The sequence below is a fragment of the Fusarium oxysporum genome, chromosome IX, assembly GCF_013085055.1.
Source record: "Fusarium oxysporum Fo47 chromosome IX, complete sequence".
Lineage (NCBI taxonomy): Eukaryota > Fungi > Ascomycota > Sordariomycetes > Hypocreales > Nectriaceae > Fusarium > Fusarium oxysporum.
The window spans coordinates 405,498-427,402 of NC_072848.1; the positions used below are offsets into that span (position 1 = coordinate 405,498).

General features: G+C 47.4%; 7 protein-coding genes across 7 annotated transcripts; 4 read left to right on the plus strand and 3 right to left on the minus strand.

Moving 5' to 3' along the window:
• Window positions 1–181: 181 nt before the first annotated feature.
• On the plus strand, window positions 182–1,951 carry FOBCDRAFT_243191 (Alpha/Beta hydrolase protein; the record flags this gene model as incomplete). Its single annotated transcript, XM_031189408.2, has 1 exon — window positions 182–1,951. One exon carries the CDS (start codon window positions 182–184, stop codon window positions 1,949–1,951), a length of 1,770 nt encoding a protein of 589 aa, XP_031033393.2.
• Window positions 1,952–2,042: 91 nt separating this feature from the next.
• Window positions 2,043–3,349, minus strand: FOBCDRAFT_143261 (pyridoxal phosphate-dependent transferase; the record flags this gene model as incomplete). The annotated part of the gene is made up of 6 exons (XM_059608159.1): window positions 2,043–2,099; window positions 2,221–2,662; window positions 2,709–3,117; window positions 3,164–3,188; window positions 3,246–3,259; window positions 3,313–3,349. 6 exons carry the CDS (start codon window positions 3,347–3,349, stop codon window positions 2,043–2,045), a joined length of 984 nt encoding a protein of 327 aa, XP_059465742.1.
• Window positions 3,350–5,893: 2,544 nt separating this feature from the next.
• Window positions 5,894–7,168, plus strand: FOBCDRAFT_243193 (uncharacterized protein; the record flags this gene model as incomplete). The annotated part of the gene is made up of 1 exon (XM_031189411.2): window positions 5,894–7,168. One exon carries the CDS (start codon window positions 5,894–5,896, stop codon window positions 7,166–7,168), a length of 1,275 nt encoding a protein of 424 aa, XP_031033396.2.
• Window positions 7,169–7,384: 216 nt separating this feature from the next.
• FOBCDRAFT_144010 (uncharacterized protein) lies at window positions 7,385–11,539 on the minus strand (the record flags this gene model as incomplete). The annotated part of the gene is made up of 2 exons (XM_059608172.1): window positions 7,385–9,738; window positions 9,841–11,539. 2 exons carry the CDS (start codon window positions 11,537–11,539, stop codon window positions 7,385–7,387), a joined length of 4,053 nt encoding a protein of 1,350 aa, XP_059465743.1.
• Window positions 11,540–13,021: 1,482 nt separating this feature from the next.
• FOBCDRAFT_263788 (uncharacterized protein) lies at window positions 13,022–14,048 on the plus strand (the record flags this gene model as incomplete). The annotated part of the gene is made up of 1 exon (XM_031189413.3): window positions 13,022–14,048. One exon carries the CDS (start codon window positions 13,022–13,024, stop codon window positions 13,907–13,909), a length of 888 nt encoding a protein of 295 aa, XP_031033398.2. The 3' UTR covers window positions 13,910–14,048.
• A 555-nt stretch (window positions 14,049–14,603) lies between these two features.
• Window positions 14,604–16,405, plus strand: FOBCDRAFT_243194 (uncharacterized protein; the record flags this gene model as incomplete). The annotated part of the gene is made up of 6 exons (XM_059610532.1): window positions 14,604–14,768; window positions 14,960–15,149; window positions 15,196–15,575; window positions 15,629–15,790; window positions 15,863–15,876; window positions 15,916–16,405. The coding sequence occupies 6 exons, from the start codon at window positions 14,604–14,606 to the stop codon at window positions 16,403–16,405; spliced, it is 1,401 nt and encodes a 466-aa protein (XP_059465744.1).
• Window positions 16,406–16,864: 459 nt separating this feature from the next.
• Window positions 16,865–21,702, minus strand: FOBCDRAFT_188884 (ankyrin repeat-containing domain protein; the record flags this gene model as incomplete). Its single annotated transcript, XM_059608668.1, has 7 exons — window positions 16,865–17,940; window positions 17,996–20,229; window positions 20,283–20,816; window positions 20,884–20,908; window positions 20,958–21,127; window positions 21,189–21,239; window positions 21,287–21,702. The coding sequence occupies 7 exons, from the start codon at window positions 21,700–21,702 to the stop codon at window positions 16,865–16,867; spliced, it is 4,506 nt and encodes a 1,501-aa protein (XP_059465745.1).
• Window positions 21,703–21,905: the final 203 nt, after the last annotated feature.

Below are 21,905 nucleotides of genomic sequence, written 5' to 3' on the forward strand. Positions count from 1 at the left end.
GCCCCTCTGATATTCCGATTCCGAGCCGCGCCATTTGTAGTGGGGCCGACGAGTCCACCGGCCGGTTCGCTACCTCGGAATCCACTTTGGCATCTCAAGTATCGACTATGAATAGGTTCTCAAATGCTTGTAAAATTGAAGTCACAGAATTACCAATTAAATCCTTGTCATTGCAAACATCATGCCTCTCAAAAATCTTCCCTTCACAGTCCCTATTGAGCCCATCGGCACTCCTAAAGTCGGTCATGGCGGTTATGTTGGACTAAACCCACACTCAGAAGTCCTTCCAGCAGGTTGGAAACACGACAGTCCTCAAGCACGGCCTTTACCGTCACCTATTCTCGTTGACCATGATGTAGCGTTCAAGATGCGCGATGGCGTTACGCTATACGCTGATGTGTATCGGCCACCGAACACGGATGAGCCTGTTCCTGCTATTATCTGCTGGTCACCTTTTGGAAAGAAGTTCAATGGCATTTTATCTCTAGAACTCATGGTTCCTTGGAATCTGGGCATTCCGTCACAGACCCTTTCTGGACTTGAGAAGTTTGAGGCGCCTGATCCTGCTGATTGGGTTCCGCGCGGTTACGCTGTTGTCAACATCGATTCTCGCGGATCAGGCGATAGTGAAGGAACCTTGGTCATCATGGGCACTCAAGAAGCTGAGGATGGATATGACACCATTGAGAGCATCGCCAAACTCCCTTGGTGCAACGGCTCTGTTGGTCTAGCAGGAAATTCTCATCTGGCTATCGTACAATGGTTTATCGCAGCGTTGAACCCACCTAGTCTCAAAGCAATTGCTCCATGGGAAGGCTGCGGCGACTTATACCGCGAACAATTTGCCCGTGGCGGTATCTACGCCGGTGACTTATTTGATAAGCTCATCGTCAAGTATATGATGCAAGGCCACAGCGGAATTGAGAGTTTCCGAGAAATGTTCAAGCAGCATCCTCTTGCGAATGAGTGGTGGAACGACAAGCGCCCGGATATGAAGAAAATTAACGTCCCCACTTACATAACCGGTACATGGACCAACACAATGCACGGCATGGGCGCTATTCGAGGCTGGCTTGAGGTTGATACTCCTCACAAGTGGCTTCGCTTTCACCCTTGGCAAGAGTGGTATGATATTTGGGGTAATGAGCAAGCGAGAACTGAGTTACTTGATTTCTTTGACTACTTCCTAAAGGGCAAGGATAACGGCTGGGATAAGGTACCAAAGGTCCGCACGGCTGTTCTGCGATTTGGTAAGAAGGAACCTCAGTCATACGAGAACATTGTCGAGGAGAACTTCCCAATCCCGAGAACAGATTACAAGAAGCTCTACTTTACGAAAGACAGCAAGCTTTCTCTCGATCAGCCAACCGAGACATCAGTGGTCAGCTACAACTCTGAAACCGATGATCAGGTCAGCTTCACACACCGCTTTGACCAAACAACAAGATTAGTCGGTCTGCCCAAGGCAGTTCTCTTCATGTCCTGTCCTGACTACGACGACATGGACGTGTACGTCACCCTCGAGAAGCTCGATTCTAATGGAGAAGTCATGATGAACCTCAACATTCCATGGAAGGGTATCCCCAAACAATCTTTTGAAGAGATGGAGCCAAAAGAAAAGATAGAAGTTGTTGTCTATCGCGGTCCAATGGGTGTACTCCGAGCATCGCATCGTGAGATCGATGAGAGCAAGAGTATGCACCCGCACTGGCCGTTCCATCCTCACGAGAAGGTAGAGAAGATCAAACCTGGGGATGTTGTTAGACTTGACATCGGTATTTGGGCTATGGGTATTGAGTATGAGGCTGGCGAGTCAATTCGAGCTGTTATTTGTGGCAGGAATATTGGCGTCAGTAATTTTGGAAGTTTGGAGCATTTAGATAACCATGGGAAACATGAGGTTCATGTTGGCAGGGAACACGCTAGCCATGTTATTCTGCCATTTGTTTAGATAATTGATGTCTTCAAAGACTAGAAGTCTTGAATAGCCAACTCAATAGCTCGGAGTCCTTCGGCGACTGCTTCCACTCGCTGTCCCAAGCTTAGACGGAGATAGCCCTTGTAATCAGCAACTCCCTCCTCACTAAAACCAGCACTAGCTGGAATAACGGCGACGCCAAACTCTTGGATCAGCTTTTCTGCAAACCCAACCTCATCAATTGACTTTCCATTTGACCCAGAAAAGTGTATAAAAGCCGTTCCGCCGCCTCGCGGACGAACCCATCTGCATCGGTCCGGATTTCTTGTTACAAACTGATCATACTGCTCTATGTTCTTTGATTGAGTTGCCAGAATCTGTGCAACGATCTTGGGAAGGACGTCGGGAGATAAGGCGAATAAAGCGATGGCATCGTCGATGCGTGAAACGTTGAGAGTTGTGTAGTCTCGAGCTGCGATGATACGTTGTAGGATATCTGTGTTTGGTGAGATTATCCAACCGATACGGATACCCGGGAGTGAGTAGGCCTTGGATACGGACCCAGTGGAGATGGTGTTGCTGTACCCCAGCGAAATAAGAGATGGCGGAGTTGGAGTGTCGTCGTGAAAGAGGGGACGGAAGACTTCGTCACCGAAGATTGTGATGTTATGCCTCTTGGCCAAATCTCGGATCTGCTCCAGTATCTCTTGAGAGAGAACCGTTCCTGTCGGGTTGCACGGATTTCTCAACGCTGTCAGTAATCCTTACGAGACCCTCGGCAGAGACTCACGTTAGGATAATGGCTTTAGTATTCGGCTTGATGAGTGCTTTGAGCTCTTCAATATCAGGATTCCACGATCTCTCTTCTTTCCCAACCCAAAAGTCCACCTCAGCGCCGAAATACTTGGGCAAGAGGTACAAAGGGCCGTAGTTCGGGAATTGGCAGATTACATGGTCGCCTTTGGTGCATGTTGTGCTCAGCACAAGATAGTTGGCCATGATCGACCCAGGCGTGATGATCACATTGTTCTCAGTCAATGGCGCTTCGTCGGTTGAATAGATCTCTGCAAGACGTTTGCGCAGCTCGACCGATCCGAGGGATGGGGCATAAGATAGTGGGATATCGGTATCGATCGGACTGAGCTTGGTGCAGGAGAGATCTCGAAGGTTGTCTAGCGAGAGGGCATATGGTGCTGACCCTGCATATTGTCAGAATGTTGGATCAGAAGTGGAGGAACGTCGTACCATGCAATGCGATCTTCGCTCTGGGCTACAGAAGTGATATGTTAGTTCTCGTCATGTTTTCTTTCCTTCCTTGACTCCTTACACCATAGCTGCGAGCTACCGATTATCAGTTACGACGTGAGTCACAAATTTGGGCCGACATAACTAACCAACTTGATCAAGCTCAAACTCTGGAATATCGTGCATCGTAAACGCTTTCGGCATGGCACAGTGAAGAACGCGTTTCAATGTCAAGAGTGATTGGAAAACCAGTATTGTTTCTCTCGCAAGTCCAGTGATTATATGTGTAGAGACATACAATTGACGATGCATCGCTGACAAATTTCATGGCTGGTGAGTCAATCACGAAACCGAACCCACCTATCACCTCATTGAATCTCTCCGACAAATCGACATGAATGGTTAGTGCTTACCGCAAGCCGATGCAGTTACTAAAGAAATCACACGCCCTTTGTGTCACCAACAACCCCCACATGTGGGTGAGGTGTGTTTGGGACACGACGGTGATTGAATCGGACATCAAGCTCAGTGGCGCTGTGTCAAGACTAGCATATAACCCACCGCTCATTACACTCCTTTACAGATCAAAACCAATCTTGGACACACTCAACTCAGCTCAAACAAAGCAATTCCTCCACCGCACCCCACAATGGATACAATCCGCCTCAGCAATCTCTTGTCAGTCCGAGACCCAAGACGAAAGTCGCATGGCTTTCCATTTCACAAACAAGCCAGACGGTTCCATCCTGGAGCCAACATTCGACGATGTCATGTGAACTTACAACCTAGAGGCTACTCACATCATGTACACTGAATTCGAAGACCTGCTTTCATTGTACGTGTTTGCGGTGGGACGTGATTGGAATGCGCACAAAGAAGAGACTTTGAAGATTTGCGAGGAAAAGGAGATTGCCAGAGATTGGCGGCTTATGTGGATGGTGACATCTACCGGTGCTGACACCACGGAATGAGGGGTGCTATGAACAAGTCCAGATACGCCGTTCTCTCGAATTGCGATTATATTAGGAGGGTATCTCGATAGCTAATGATTATCGCGTGCGTTTTGTATTAACTAAGATTCAAGGACGATAAAATCCTCAGTCCCTTTAGGAGTCTTTCCGTCGTAATTAAACGTGATATGAGGAACTGCACGTAGAACGTTTCTTCCGTCCAACTTCTCTGTTCAAATTGCAAATTGTATTACTCCTTGGCATGAAGACTTATATCACTCTGCGAAGAGCCTGGACCCAGAAGAAATGTGTAGATGATTGATAGCCTACAGGCATAAGTCCAGTCATAAAAGTTTCAGCTTTGTGCAACGTGTACACACTACCCGCTGAGCCATTCAAAAACACCAGACCCTTTCAATATAAGCGAAACACATGATCTCACAGGCTTGTGGCGGCCTCCTTGAACTGATCAAGGCGATCTCTGAAGTCTTATTCAAAATGATCTGAATATACGTGCACGGGCTTAGGTCCGGGTGAGTGGTAATCGGGTATTTGGGTAATCATTGGGTCACTAACGTAAAGAGGTGAATAGCTAGTGCTTATCACGACACCCCTAACATTCTCTGAAGCAAAGACTACGTCCGCTGTGTCACTAATGAATCTCGATGTGAACAGTATGCACTTGGAGCACACTCATTCAGAGGTAAGTATGAGTACGCTTTGCGAAGACTGGTATATAAACTCACCGCACATCGACATCTCGCCCTTTAGAAGGATACCACTATGCCAAAACGGAAGGCACCTTCACATCAAGGAAGGTAGGTATCTCAGATTTAACCTCTTTACACGCCCTCCAGTAACAAACCCACCCAAGCTAAACCCCACAAACAATAAATTCATAAACGACAATACCTTCACAACGCAATGGATACAATGAATCTGCGCGAAGCACCACGACTGCGCTTGGCCCGGCCAGGCGAAACTCATCTTACGTTCCATTTCATCCGTAGGCAAAACGTCGATGCGGCGGCACCGCTATTCGTCGATATCGAACAAAGCTACGGTGTGGAGAATGTCATAGGCATTGATCATGTAGACCGCAACATGATTGAGCTGCATATCTTCGCTGCAGGTGATGATTGGACTGCTCATCGACTCACAATTCGGGACATTTTGGAGGACAATGAGATTTCCAGGTTCTGTCAACTCTTGTACATGTCCGCATGTTGCTGCCTTGAAGACGAATGACGTGGGAAGCCTTGAGAAGATACCGATAGTACATCCGCTGTAATATGACTCTATGCTCTTAGGTACTGCTTCAGCAAACGAGTGACGTTGACCGAACATGCCCACAATTTAGTAAAACAGGTGCTTATTCCGGCGGCAGTCTCCTTGAATCAACCAAGGCGATCGAGAACAAGACCCTTCAAGTCTTGTAGAGCTTAAATCTAATGTTCGTCCAATCATCGGGGGTCGTGTGGACTAGCACCCGGGTATTCGGGTAACCGTTTCGGGGGCCAGGTATCCGCTCTTCTGAGAGCCGGCGACAGATGTCCAAGGGAAACAGCGAGGGTAATGAGTGATAAGTTCGGGGGAATTACTTGTACCGATTGACGAAAAGGATATAATCACGGTTGGTATAAAGAGGCCAGAGAGGTTACCATCGTAAGGATATTGATACAATCAACTTGACCGCATTCCGAGGCCATCATTTCTTCACATATATCTCAGAGTCTACCAGTCATTTAAACCAACCCAACACATTAGATCCAAGACAAACATGCGAAGCAAAATTGTCATCATAGGGGCTGGTTTTGCCGGAGTGTGGAGCGCCTTCGCAGCCCAACGTCTCATCAACCTCAATAACAAAGAGAAAGACATTGAGGTTCTCGTCATCGCCCCCGACCAATCGCTGACCCATCGCCCACGTCTGTATGAGCCCAGTCCATCAATGATGAAACAACCCCTTGAGCCGCTTTTTACATGTGCTGGTATCGGGTTCTTTCAAGGCACCGTCGAGAAAATTGACACGGACTCGCAGACGGTCTATGTCAAGTCTCCATCTGGCGACGAATCGGATGTAGGTTACGACCGGCTTATACTTGCAGCCGGAAGCGCAGTTGCACGACCCAAGAGTGTTACTGGTCTCGAAGAATATGCCTTTGACATTGATTCAATCGCAGCTGCCACCAAGCTTGAATCTCACATCAATAGTCTGGAGTCCCTTCCCGTCAGCAAAGCCCGCAACACCGTGATTGTGTGCGGAGGCGGCTTCACAGGCATTGAAATCGCCGCCGAGCTACCTAATATGCTGAAGCACATTGAGAACCCTCACATTGTTCTCGTTGAAAGTGCTCCAGAGGTCGGTCCCGAGCTTGGAAAAGGTCCTCGTCCTACGATCCTGAAAGCTCTGGAAAGTCTCGGTGTTGAACTCAAGCTCAGTGCTTCAGTAACTTCAGTTGACTCCGGTGGAGTCAACCTTTCGTCTGGAGAGCGGATTGAAGCAATGACTGTCATCTGGACCGCTGGTGTGCGAGCAACATCCCTGACTCAGCAAATTCCTGGGAAGAAGGACGCGCTCTGCAGACTTTACGTCGACCAAGATCTACGTGTTCCTGGTTGTCCTCACGTCTTTGCCTCCGGTGACGCCGCCCACGCCGCAACTGATACAAAAGGCAATGTTACCATGCCATCATGCCAACACGCCGTCGTCCTCGGCCGTTTCTCAGGACACAACGCAGCAGCAGACCTCCTCGGCGAACCAACTCTTCCGTATTCTCAGCCTGGATACGGTACATGTCTCGACCTTGGGCCATGGGGCGCGATGCTGGCTAATGGCTGGGACAGGGAAGTCACGGTCACCGGGCATCTCGCGAAGCAGGTGAAAAGATATGTCAACCAGAAAGTGATTATACTTCCGGAAACTGCTACGGAGGCGCTTGATGCTGCAGATCCTGCTTCCTACGACTCTGAAAATCGCCTCAAGCGTGTACTCGGTGTTTTGGGATGGACGTTGCGCAACTGGGTTAGTAATAACAGTACGAAACTTGGCTAGCACTCGAGGTAAGGTGCGAGATGCTAGAATCAGCTGTCGGGCCTATCTACTCAAAATAATACTCTTCAAAACACACTTCTGGCTGCGTACCAACTACCCACTTTATAGCCCGAGACAACCTTTTTATTAATATTTCAAATAAGAGATTACATAAATATAACCCTAATATAAAACTAATTATTTAAAAGTCAAAATGCCTAGGCCAGTATTAGTATCTTATAACTCTAATACTAGGTATGAGTCTGCCCTCTTTATATCTAAAAACACAATACTAGAACTATATACATATCCAACGTAATGCTGGTAATCCGGATGAATAAATAACAAGTCCTTACCTCCTTTCTTTACCCAATCCCCAGAGAATAGGTTTATAAATAATTGCTTAGAGGCTGAAGTTGGTAAACAGCCTAGCTTAGTCCTTATGTAGCTGCCACAAGGAGAAAAGGACAACTGTCGTATTTGAACCTTGAAATCATAGGTCTGCAATGCTGTCCCATAACTTACGTCCCAAAGGGTCACTAAGAATTCTGTTGATAGTGATGCCAGGACTTTCCCACTAGGCGAAAAGCAAAGGAATCCCGAATACTGGGCAAAGCAGTGCACTTTAGTTCGATTCCGCAGATCCCATAGTTGAATAGTTTTAGGGTAACAAGTGATTGCAAGTAAATCCGAGGTGGGTGAGAGAGCCATGACACCAAAAACATGGAAGTCATCTGCGCACTCGATTGGATCCCATAACTTGGCCCCAGCTTGTAAATCCCACATGCAGAAGCCGTAGTCGTAGGCAGTAATCATAACTTTCCCATCAAGCGTGAATGAGAAACCGGTGATCAAATGATCGTCAATGGGCAAGAGTTTGGAAATCCTGCCATTGTATACCTCCCAAAGAGCCATGCCTGAAATTTGCATCCGTATTGATCCCACCGGCCCTCCAATATGTGCATTCGACACACCCTCCCACGGTATTACCAGTAATTCCCCGCCAGCAGAGAAGCTCATAGGAATGGAGTAACACTTTCTAGTATATCTTGAGGATGTGTGTTCGGGTATCGTGGTCAATGTATGAAGTTTGCCTGTCCTGCAATTCAAAATTCGAACGCTCCTGTCTTCATAGAGCATCGCAATTAGTGACCCATCAGGAGAAAAGGCATATGTTCCAATCTCTTCGTCCGTTCGAAACAAACATGCACCTGTCCCCGCAGCACGTATCTGCACTTCTTGGTTGAACTTGACCACCACAAGCTCCCAATCCGCAGAGAACATCAGGACTCTTGCGGGAGTAGGGTCGGGTACGAAATCCTTTTTGGGTTGTTCTTGTTCGATTTCCCACAAACGAACTGTTTTATCATTCGATGCTGTGGCTATGAAATTGTTACCAGGAGAGAAGGAGATGCTAGTGACTAAGCCCGAGTAGCTTTTGAGTGTATGCATTAGAGTGCCGTTGGCTGTGTCATAGACACACGATGTATAGTTGGTGCACGCTACAGCAAGGAACCTTCCATCGAGAGAAAATGTCACAGCGTTATCCCTAATGGAAGGACCATAGAAGATCCATTTCTTTTTCCCCGTTGACGAGTCGATCAGATACCCTTGACTGGGGCTGACACACGCGGCGAGAAGCTTTCCATCTGGTGAGAAGACTAGAGATTCGCCCACAGCTGCATCATGGCCGAACTTGTGATAGTGCTTGTATACTCGCCGACAGGTTTCGTTCATTGGGCTGGCAAGCCACAGCCATGTGTTCGTGTCATCTCTTCGATGGCCTTTGTGAGTTCTGATGGCTAGAAACTTAATATCTAGAGATATTGCTAGGCCACAGATGCCACCTTTTAGCGGCGCAGGAATGTGCTGGACACTGCCGTCTTCGAGGTCCAATAGATTGATCTGGGATCCAAGCTTTTGTACAGCAAAAAGCCTTCCGTCCGAAGTAAAACCAGCGGTGATCAAATCTCCCTCTACACCAAAAATCGCAACTTTGGATCCAGTTTCCATGTCCCACATGAATACTTTCCAACCAATATTTCTGTCGATAAGACCTGCAGCCACCAGTTTTTTCCCATCAGGTGAGAAACTAAACGCTGTCACTGCCCCAAGGCCTTTTCCAATAGTTAAGCACTCAGTGCCCGTTCCCGTTTTCCAAAGTCGTATTTCGTCACCATCTTCGCCACTTCCAACCACAGTGGCCAACCTCTCTCCGTTTGGTGAGAAACACATGGCCTTGACAGGTTCAGAATGCTGTTTGGGCAGCCACTTCTCAATACCAGTTGAGGGATCCCAGAGTCGTACCACGGTTCCTGACCGTACTGCAAGCATGGCACTGTTGGGCGAGAAGGCAAGAGAGTTAACATGATTTTCACTCTTTATTGTTTGTAGATGCAAGCCCCAGGTTCCATTGACATGAGGGCACTGGAGAACCCATTGTGGTATATATTGAGAATAGTGCTTTCGGGTTATGCTCCTCATGGGACTGAAAAGTAGAGCAGAAGAGTAAATTTGCAATGGTGCTTGTTCAATTATAACACCATGCATTGATAGAAAGCGCGAAGCGTCGTGTACCATGGAGCTTATGTCTTCTTCAGGTATGTGCTTCTGCTTCGTCCCAAGTGACTCTTTCAGTGTAGAGAAAAAAGAGCGATTCCAATGAACAGATGAATCGTCAATATTTCGTGTACCTCCAGATTCATCTGCTAACATCACTCGAAGAGACTTTACACCTTCGATAGCGTAGACTAGATTTCTAGTCCAAGCGAGTGTTTCGAGCCAAAAAAGCAGGCAGTGCCGAAAGAAATCCGTTATCGCAATGTGCTGCACTGACCTGATCCCACTATGATTCAGATGGTGTATCCAGTAGCGACAGGCATACTGGACTGGATAGGGGATCCGCTCTCTGACAAAGGATTCGGATATCTCATGAACCCGCAAAGCTGGCTTGTCAACATTGCACATGTTGTAGTGCAACCCATTCTTCATGATACGAAAGCAACAATCCAGTAAGTACTGATGCGCTTTCTGTTCGTTGATTTGAAAACGAGAATCTAAGCATCGAGAGGGGTCGAGGAGGAAGTCACGAAAGGACGGGTGCAGTATGCCTATCGGTTTCTCGGGATGATCAGGGATATTGAGGACAGAATGAAAATTGTCGATAGCTGGCCTGAGGCTTCCTTCTCCTAGAAAGGTGCAAAGACTGGCTGACGAAAACGTGTCTGACAAAACGATGATAGCGCCGACCACACGACGAAACCACTGCGATGGCTCGGACGAATCATGACTTGAATGCACAATAATCGAGTTTTGGAGGATTACCGTGTAAAGCTGATCTAGCTCCTGAAGAGGGCTTGAATTTGGAGCTTTAGACTCAACAAGGCCGGATAGACGACTTTTAGCACCATCGAGTCCACCTTGCCAGATATAGCGACATACTGCAGCAGCATAAATAAACAGGCCGCACGATTGCTGGACCATTTTCGAAATTGTGGTATCGCAAAAGAGGTCTTGCAGGCCAAACCTGTCGTTAATCTTGTTGAGTTCGTGCGTGTAGAACTCGGTGAGATCCTCCTTGACAATGGACCTTTCCACGTCATGAAGGACTAGATGTTGGCGCTCTTGGGTAGAGATACTGTCAAACTCGAGACTAATTGGGCGCTCTGGACGACTAGTGGCAAGGATCCGTAATTGGTGTCCCCCGGGTGGTACACAAGAGGCCAGGCATCGAATCAACAGGCACAAGTCTTCGTCGCCTTCACACTCATCTAGCGCATCCACTACAATGAGTAGTGAGCGCAAAGACCCTTGTGAGCATGCCAACGCGAGAGGTTGAAGGACAAGGCGCTCCCATTGATAAGAAAGACTTTTGCTGCTTATATCCGGATTGGCGCAGACAGCTTCTTGGATTCTTGCCTGTAGCTCTTGGCTATGCTGTGCCAGCTGGGAAGCGATGGTGGCCACGAACTTATCAGATATTGCAAGGCCACTATGGCCTCTGGAAAAGAAAAAGCTTCCTCCGAGTTTACCCTTCTGGTGATACTCTCTAGCAATAGTCAGAGCAATAGTGGATTTACCTGTACCAGCCATGCCCTTTAGCCAGTACACTTGTCGAGTGTCTTCGCTATCGGCCCACTTGCGAATCTCATCAAGGACCTCTACTCTGGTATTCGGAAGGCACGAAGACGTATTCTGTCTGCTCTTTGCGTCGAAGGCAGCACTTGATATTCTGTCTGGTAGACCAAGGAAGGGCGTCCTTCCTGCCACAGATGGCAAATCTCGTTTAAGAATTTGAAGCAGCCTAGCTTCTGCATCCTTGCGGCAGCTCTTACATGAGCAGTTTGGCGTCCCAGAGTCGCATTTGATTAGATCCCAAGGCCGCAGGTACATGAAACCTGAGACAGGCTCACTCATTGCGACTAGAAGCTTCATCATTCCGTCCTTGGTAGCGACGTGCCGCTTCAATTCTTCTTGTTCTTTGAGAATCTGCTTTTGTGTGACGAACTCAAGAATAGAAGCGGCGATCGCCGCCGCCGCGGGGGTTGCGAAGGATGTGCCTGTAAGCCTTTTGGGCTCCAAAGTTGATTTCTTAGCGATGACAGCTTCTCCCAAGGTCGAAAAGTTGAAGACACCTTCGCGAGGTGGTGGATTGAAGTCAGAGCTGTTGCCGTATCCATCGCAGGAGTTTACGCAGATTACTTCCTGCATACTCGCGGGAAACGTGACCCTAGCTGGTAGATTTGCTCCCTCGTTAGATGCAGCAGCAAACATGATCTTGTCTTTGGAGTGCGCTAGTCGAATAGCGTCACTGATGCACTCATGCTCTTTTCTGAAACCCCAAGACATGGAAATAACGTGAACATCCCAGTGTTCTACTGAGTAACGTATTGCCTGCCGCTGTTAGCAGGGTATCGGGAGTTTAGTTGCTAGAGTACAACCTTGGAAATGCAAGATGGATCCATCGATTCGTCACCATCCTTTCCAATCCGGGCAACATAAACGTGTATCCAAGGGGCAAGACTCAAGAGAAGTGCTACAACCTGCGTTCCATGATGATTGCCTTCAAGGCCGCCAGAGTCTTGGGCATCGTCGGCTAGAAGGAAGCTCATGTTATCTTTGATGTTCTCATGGAACGCTGAAGCGAGCATTGACTGGTCGATCCCGGTGTCCAGGACTGCAATCCTGACTTGGCCCGCTGCGCGCCCAGCGTAACCCTCAATGGGCCGACAGAAGAGTTCATATAGTTGGTACCATTTGTCAGCATTTTCCTTACTATGCAGTGAGTGTCTGAGTTAGCCTTGGAACGGCTGATGACAAAATATCCGAATTTACCTTTTCAGGGTGTGGTAGGGAATAATTTCGAGAGGATTGAGCAATTGGACGTTGCCGGGTGTCAGGCTTACCCTAGCCGGGTCCATCTTCTGATTGGCAGGATGTTGGGGAATTGCCTGAGCCATGATTTTGGTGCAAAGCAAAGCGTAGTGAGCGGCATGCACTTCTGTTAGAAGGGATACAATGACCTCGCTTAGTATACTTGCCACTTTATACTTGATCAGGTCTTCGATTCGATTTACGGTTATTTATAGAATTTCCCAGCCGCGAAGTGAGGGGAAATTGCATCCTTGGCTTCAGCTGGTATGATGCAGATTACTAAATCTTCAGCCTCAGCGCTTAACTGCTCCAATAGAAAACATAGAATCCAAAATTAGAAATCCAACTCGACGAATGGTTTCATTGTTCCAAGCCTTGGGTAGCTAAGCGCTCTTTTCCCTATTTTTATAATTACCGCATAGCTGTCCATGTTTAAGCTACCGACTTGCGTCTTTCGCACAGTCCACTCACACATTTCTTGTATCATTATACTCTGGTACCATGCCCAAGTCCTATTTCGCAACCTCGAGTCGTGATTGTTCCCCGGATGGTCCTATTGCCTTGGGGAGCATTCTTGTCGACCCACGTGATCCCGAAGCGCCGCTCAGCGACAGACCCATTTCCATTGACACCGAGACAGTCCAGAGCCACGACCAGTACGACGTACAGATAAACTTAGCGAATATCGATCGAACGAGTGCTGGGCTCTTTGCCAAGATTTTCCACAGTACCGGACTTGTTGTGTCTGGAAGCAGCAGCACTCGCGTACAGTCCTCTGCGAGCATCCAGAGACTTCAGACATTGTCCTTTGAACCTTCTGATGACTACATGAAAAAGAGTCTATCTGTGCCCAAAGTGCAACAGTATCTTGCCCGCTATCATATGCGGAAGCGCGTCTTTGTCATCACTGGAGTCAAGGTCGCGTTCGGTGCAAAGGTCAAGGACACTGAGAGTCACCACGGGAAAGTCGATGCATCTATTGGGCTGGACGGTGATGCGATTGGTGTGCCTCTCAGCGCTGGCCCGCGTGCAAACATTCACCAAGGAGCATCACAATCAGTCTCATTCAAAGAATCGTCTCCCTTCATCCTTGCATATCGGCTAAGAGAGATCCGGTATAGAAAGGGAATTCCGACCGAAACCAAGCCGTACCGTAACGGTGCTTTATACGAGCTTGGACAGAATATGCAAGAAGGTCCAGGCATGGAGAACGACAGCACTCAATATGAGGAGGCTATTTTCATGTCTATTGATGATGAAGACGTAACCGGGGAGGACTTGGATTATGAGTCAATTTCCGTGCCAGAATACGGAGTCATTGTTGATAAACAGGGAGAGGATAGCAAGACAGGTCAAGAAGAGAGTTGCGAGTTGATTATTATCAAATAGGGGACCCGATGTTCCAGGCAGAGCCTGCTATCCAGGCTATGTATACAGAGACTTTACTGCAGGTGTTGGTTTTCCTTTGTCGTCTAGTTTAATCATCGACTCTCAACAGTATTCACAGCTTGCCTTTAGTTGTTGTTTGGTCCGTGAGCGTTGTTTTAATGCTCTATAAGCTTAATTTCATGAAATCCAAGGCTTTATCCTCAAATATCTAAGTGAAGATTGCTAGGTCTTATATCTAGCTAGAGCTCCGTTTGGGCTACCTAGTCTATGTGAAGATCTTCGTATAATTGACCCTAACATACTTCTGCTACTTGGATATTCTTGCGCCGCCCCTGTTGATCCTAGAATTAAGCCAATCATCACGTGAACAAGGCACATTGATTTCAACTGCCGAATGCGTAGTCTCAACCTGGGTAGGTCGTGTCAGCGGCACGCACAAAACATTGGAAGGATGCGGCACTAACAAAAAGGACGGCCGCATGTTGTTAGTAGTGTAACCATGGTTGGCTTAGCGCCATAGGCTGAGCATCGTGATGCCGTGATAGGGTAGCTTTACGACCGCATGTTTCATCCATAAGCGTGAGCCAATCAATAGTTAAGGTTAATCTAAGCGTAAAATGCGAATACTACGTTGTCCAAGATCGTATCATGGTTACGATGGACGGTTGAGGCTGTGTAAATCCTTCAGATCAGCATGGCAATCTTAATGAGTTTATCTTTATTGCTAATCATAGCCGAGAAACATTATCCACCCATATTGAGTAGATTAATGTTAATCAAACGCCGCTTATCCAAACGATGGTTTAATGGCAAGCGATGCATTGTAATCAGGAGCTCCATCCTGCACTTGTATGATCATGTAAGGCATATTTGGCATATACCAGGGCTAGCATGACCCTGTAATTTGAGCCATGGCGGGGGAAAGTAGATATAAAGCGTTCATCTCATCCTGAATAATGACTATCGTTCACTCATTCACTCAACTGCTATCAATCCCAACATATCCTCATCCTTCATCCTGCACCAGGAAGTCTACTGTCACTTTCCTAGCCATCGCGGCTGTCATACACGCCTCTCCTCTTCAAAAAAAGACAAGACGAGAATGGCCATATTTGGGACAACGTTGATAGTTTCTGCAATAATCAAGCAGAGCTTCTCAGGGATCCTGCGGGTGCTGCTAAGGTTTGGGAAGACACGACCGCTGGTAATGAACTCGACGTTTTCATTGCTCAAAGCTGGAGTATATATCAACTCCTCTGATGCAGTATTGACTTTCAGGCTAACAGTAGCAGAATATGAGCTTAACTGGCTACTCAACCTCGAAGACAATGTCGTTGGGGGCTGTGGCACTACCGAAGGCAGCTGCAATCCTCTAGGTAGCATGAACTGTGAGGAGCAGTTCAACAAGTACGGCACAGACAAGGATGGCAATGAGCATATCCTTGGAAAGACGTCTTACTGGATCTTCCTAGCTGCCAAAGGTATGCAGGCCAAGTTCAGGATGCTGAAAGAAAAACTCACTTCCGATACTATGGTCGCTGGATTCCTTATTCCCAGCATGGTCAAAGACTTGGAAGGCAAAGAGGATCAGAAGTCTGATATCATGAACTGGCTTGCTGCTGCAGTTGGTTTTTGCGGAAGCCTAGGTGGTAATGTCCCTGTAGCTGTATGTTGATTCTCTCGACGTTGAGTTGTGAAGTGAAATGCTAAATGTGGCAGGGACTTTATATATCGACTGGTGCTGGTATCTTGGGCGGCATCTTCAGTGCCGTGGCAGACAAGACTGCCCCAGAAGAAATCGACACGTCTACTATCTCCGGTGCCTTGGTCGAACTATTCATAGCCTCCGCCAACCAAATCGACGAGACTCTCAAGCTTGCTGTAGGCAGCACCAATAGCATCGAATATTTTAAAGCTCTGCCCGACCCGAAGCCTGATGATGACTGATACAAGTCACCGATTGCCAAGTTCTTCAGCACATGATGGTTCCTCCTCAACGAAGATAGTATAGCCGTGGATGATGCAATCAAGTCTATCACCGAGAATATCAAGCCTAAGATCGCGAATAATGTCATGAAAGCTGCCAATCTCCGCCTTATAGCTGACAAGAGGATTCACAGCCGAGAGGACTGTGGCTATGCTACCGGCAGCCAATGGATGTCTCTTAGAGATGGGGAGGAGTACTGCTTCTACATCATGCGCTATAAGCCCTTCGGTGGTAACTACAGCGAATCGGGGACTGAGGCCGAAGAGGAAGTCTATACGAACATGGCCAAGTATAACCTTGGAAACCGTGATTCGTACTATCGTGCCGTCCTCGACTGTGCTCTCAGTGCCAACAAACAGCTTCAGGTGGATAACTTGGGTTTTAACAACATTCCTGTTTGCTTCTTCGACCTCGAGGCGTTTTTCATCGACCATAATGACACACTAGAATGTACCAGCAACCTTATTAGCAAGGTCTGTCCTCCCGTCAAGGCTACTGCAATTGCATGAATGCATTGCAGACATGCTCTATCTTTTTATACTTAACTATCTATTGCTTTCTTATCTTTGTCGACTTTTCTGTATATGCATATTTATTATTTGCCAATGCTAAATTAACACACAATATACACTCACTGTAGCTGCTAACTCGTTGTTTTGTATTTATGTTAGAGAGTTTTATAAATTGAATTATTAACTGTCCCAAAGAATCTTAGACCGCTGTTGAGCCCTGTGCGCGGAGTAGCAATATGTCAATGCCTGCCTTGCCTACCCTAAAAACAGGGCTGTTGTGGCTGTAGCCCCCACGTCGAGCGAAGTGCTTTGGTCCTAGTAGCTCCTTTGTATTATAATAGTCTTTGATATTCAAACAGTTATCATCAACAATCCTCTCATTATCACTGCTAGTTATGCCTAGCGTCCCCAGGCAGTCGCCTGGGTTCCCATAACTCAGTATCTAGACCTATGAGTCTATGACCTGCTTGTCATTAACTGTGATCTCATTTCCTCCCATAGCAATTCATAACCCTCCATCTTTGCAACAACACCAACTATGATATCATCAGCGCTATCAGCAACTCGTGCCCCCGCATCAACCAGTAGTTTCAGTACCTCTAGTACCAGGCGATCTGAATCTTCAGGAGTGGCTCTTTCGAGATGAGGGAAGTATATTGACTGGCAAAGTGCGTTAATAGGGAGTGAGAGGGCATAACTTGGGTCAGCACCATAGCCCAGCAAGATGCGGACGACCTCGACTACGTCGCTGGAAATTTTACCGCTAATGCAGGCTCCGAGACAATCACGCAACACCGTGTCTATAACTGTTAAGCCATATTCATCGACGGAAACTGGATCTACGCCTCCCCAGGCCTGGAGTAGGAGGGCCACTGTCGTCGGAGCTTGCTGCTTCGCCGCTGCATGCAGTGCAGAACTACCGGAGTCATCTATATAACGCGGATAAGCATCATGTTCCAGTAACCTTTGTACTAAGTGTGTGTTTCCACGACTAGCAGCTTCGTAGATAAGCGTACGACCCGACAGGGTCTCACAGTTGATGGTATTAGTCTGGCGGAGGACCTGAAGGTAGCGAGTTTCCTCGTTGTCTATAGGAGTATCGGGGGTAATCAGGAAGCCTCCTTGGCAGAAATAATGAGCTGGCTCTGGATGGGTGTTCGCGTAAGTTCGAAGACAGCGCATGATCTCGGAACTCCCTGCTTTGTCGCAATACAGCAGTGCAAGCTGGAAGCAGTCTAACCCATCTTCATTTGCTTGGTAGGGATCGGCTCCTAGTTTGAGCAGGGTATCAATGACAGGTATGCTAGCTGCTCTCTGTACGGACAGCTGCAGGGGCGTGTTTCCTTTGAAATTAGCCCCATTGATATCAGCTCCGGCGTCCAGAAAGAGGTGAAGTATACGGCTCCAATCATGCAGGGGGAGTGGCTGGAGCTCATAATATAGCATCGTTCGACCACGGCTTCTGGGGGTTGAGACTGAGGCAAGTCTTTCTGACACCATACAAAGTTCGTGCAAAATTCCAGTATACGGATCTATATTCGAATCATTAGTATCTTAGTGACTGCAGTCAGGATTCATCATGCTTACCAGGCAAGCAACTCATATTCACAGGCTGCTTGATGTACTTGAGCAGGTCGGCTGCAAGATCCCAATTGCGACTATCCAAAGCTAATGACAAAGGCGTTTCCTGAGAAGCCGTTTCTCCATTTCCCCAATCACACACAGAATCCAGGGAGCTGGGTCTCGAGAGTTCATAGACGAGCTTGATGCAATTGTGGCGCTTTTCCCTCACGATTTGGGCTTCGCCAGGTGTCACCTGCTTGCGGAAATCGAAGTAATTCCAATGAACCATCCAGTGCAATGGCAATTGACCACTTTGGTTCGGAGATTCGATGCTTAAACCGGCGGTACACAACATTCGGACGATTGTGGCATTACATGTTCGCATAGCGAAATGCATGAGGGAGTTCCCTTCTGTGTCTTTGATGGATGTGGATGCTCCTCTGGCTACCAATAACTTATACAGATCGACTGCTTTCTCTTCATTTGAAGCGGTCATGAGGTCCATGATTGGCGTTCGTCCACAGTTGGCTCGAGAATTAGTTTCAATCTTGTCGACAGCCAACAACAGTTTGATTGCTTCTTCCCGTTGGCTTTGACAGGCTTTGTGAAGAGGTGTTTGCCCATACCTTCTATCCCGATTATTGACATCTGCCCCAAGGGTGATCAATGCAGACATGCCCTCGACCCAACCAGATGCTGCCGCTTCGTGAAGAAGAGCAAGGCCATCAATCCCAGAAACCTTCACAAGCTTAAGATCAACCATCAGTTTGATGATGGGCAAGTCCTGTGATCGCGTAGCGTGAATGAGCAGTTCATCCACAAACTTAAGAAATCCAGCATCTGGTTTTTCCCACAGGTAGTCGCGGTCTGGTCTTGCTCTTCTTCCATAATCAGCCTTCAGACTTTCTCCAAAGGGCCCATAAAGGAAGGGATCAAATGTGTAATAGCCCTCATCACTTTCACGAGGTTTGTTTTCTTTCTCACGAAAGCTTTGCTTTAGGGCGTCGAAGATGGCGGAAAACATTTCGATGTCTGTTCCTTCTGAGTAGAATTTGAAAGGACTCTCATTTGCCTTGTTTGCCAATGCACGAGCTCTTTCAACCGTGAAATCGTTCAGTGACGGGAGTGAGAGTACTGGCGACTTTTCGTACTGTCCAAATCGTGTTTTGAGTTTCAAAAGCCGCTTGATGATTTCGGTTTGACCTGCGGATACTGCCCAGTGAAGTGGAGTGAGTCCTTTGATATCGCAGCAGAATGGAGCTGTGTCATACCGCCACAGCATTTCAATAATATCCGCATGACCCTTGAAAGCTGCCCAGAATGTTGGAGTCCATCCTGCAAGATCCGGTAGCTCAGGACTGGCTCCTGATTTAAGAAGAGTTTCGACAATGCCATTGTGGCCCATGGATACGGCCCAGTGCAATGGTGTCCACCCATGAGAGTCAGCTTTATTTAAGTTCTGTATCTGGATGCTTGGAGCTCCTAGCTGGGTGCGGCCAGATCTATAATCCACATATTTGCAAAAACCCCAGAATGCGGCGACGTGTAAAGCAAGTACATTTCTGGGACTAGAGTCGAACACAGATTCGGAGACAGAAGTATCGAGATGAGCTTTGAAGTTCAAAAGTTGCCAAGAGCTTTCCCGAAGGACGTCGTCTTCTAAAAACTCCGAAAGCTGGTTAAAGCATTCTTCCTCAGCTTCTTGAGCATGGTAGCCATAGAAGTTCGCTGCATAATGTAGGAACGGCTGCTTCTGACAACGTTGAGTGATCTCTTCGTGGGACGTACAGCAGCCCTGGCGCATCTCATTTGTTGACATGTATGAGATGCAACTGCGAACAATTGTCAGATGGGGATGCTTATCCATTCCTTCTGGTTGACTCTGGATGAATCTTCGCGCAGTTGAATGTACCAACTCGACGGTTTTTTCTGGTCCTGAAACGACGAGTAGTCCAAGGCAGGATGATATAATATTTTTGGAACTTTGAAGATCCTCAGGATCGATCTCCAGCATCCCTTCCTCGGTAGCGAGGGCATGTTGCAATTCAGTCATTCGTAAAGGCTCCTTGACGTAAGAAATGAAATTCAATGATTTCAAGGCGAGGTTCCTCAGACCAGGGGCTTGCTTGACTATACGGTCAAACGTGCTAAGGTACGCCTCGTCGTAATTAGCTGGTAACGAGATCAAGGCTTTTCGTATGTCCTTGATAGTGAGAAGGCTGGTGATGTGATCCATGATGAGCCGAGCAAGTAGGAACCTATCAAACCTATCAGTCTATCAGCATACCAGATGACTCCTGATTGAACTTACGACCCCGCCGCCCTTTTCACAATCGCAGACACAAGATCTGACTTCAATTCTGTTCCAATTGACTCGACATCAACTTCTCCATGCTCCAATCGGTGATTAACGTAGAAATCCAAGTCTTGTCTTGTAGCAGAAATTTCCACCCGTGGCTTCTTCTCAAAATGCTTTCTGATCTTTGGCAGATCGCGAGCTGTTGCAAAGATTCTTACTCCTAGCTCCTGCAATGTTAACAGGATATTGAAAAGCTTAGGAAGGAAGGGACACTCGTCAAGTGCATCAAGAATGATACATGTGGTCATTGATTTAGCAATGGCCCCAAGGACATTGATCAGGTCGGTCATCATTAGATTCTGGGACCGCTTTTCATACAGAGCCAATGCCTCTTGGGGGATGATAGGGCAGCTGTGGAGTGCTTGGGCGATGAGGCTGCGGAGGACATTGCTCACAGACTCTTTGGGTTTGCTGCTGCTGAAAAAGTGTGAGGCGATGGCTGTGCCAGGTAAAGTACCAGACTTGACATCTCGGAGAACAAGTGCACTGTTATCAATGGAGTTAGTATCACAGATTCGCCATGTCATGAATTACCATTGGGGGGAATTCTTACGTTAATACTGTTTTCCCAGCACCAGCTAGAATTCATTCAGTATCGAGAATGTCAAGAGAGGTAGAGAAACTGACGTTTACCATAACCCCAAACGACAGGCGTTGAGCCACTGCGCCAAGATTGATAGAAAGAGCCCGATAGAAATGTCTGCCACGTAGAGGGACAGTAATCCTCCAGGTGAGAGGTTGAAACCTCAATTGCGACATCCGACTTGTACCAGGCAATTATTTCCTTTGCTCGGTACCTATTGATACACATTATGGTGCCTTGTCCACTAGATAGAAAGACAAATTTGTTAGAAAGACTTACTGTGCCTAAAGTCTTGCAGTTCTTTGTTCGTGGCGATTGCAACGGTTCTTGACAAATGATTAGCTATAATCCATATACCAGCCGAGCAACCTACAAACTATCGGCTTGCAAGGCAGACAAGAAAATGCCATTGTAGCGATGCAGCATGTTTACTTTATCCTGCAACTCCGATTCAGACAATGGCCAAGCCAGAGCAGCCACCTTGGCTTTAATTCTGCCATATGACACTTTTCTCTCCAGCTTTGCCTTCAGGTGTTCCACTTCCTGTTTGCAGTCGTTCAAAGCCTTGATGAGAGTCTGGTTGTTCTGGCTGTTGACCTTTCTCGCCTGGATGAGGTCGTCGAGCTGTAAAAGAACAGAGGTGAGCGTTGCAAGCTCCCCAATGTATGAGGTTAATGATTTAGGCGCGCCTCGAACGCTGGCGATGTAGGTGTAGCTGAGCTTGGTGACTTCTATCGCTAGACTTAGGAGCCCTGCGGCGCCGGAAACGATACCGAGGACTTCGGCCATTTTGCTTTTGCCGTTGTTCTCACGGTTGAGTTGAAGTTTTGGCTGTCTCTTGGTGATGATCAGCTGCGCGGGGTTTATTTCAGCTGAAAGGTTGTCTCACTTGCACGGGACTAAAATTGCCGTTGGCGTATTTAAAGCTCTTTTACTGGCCACAGAGCTACACATGTAATCAGCTTTGATAAAAATAGCTAATGACAGGGGTC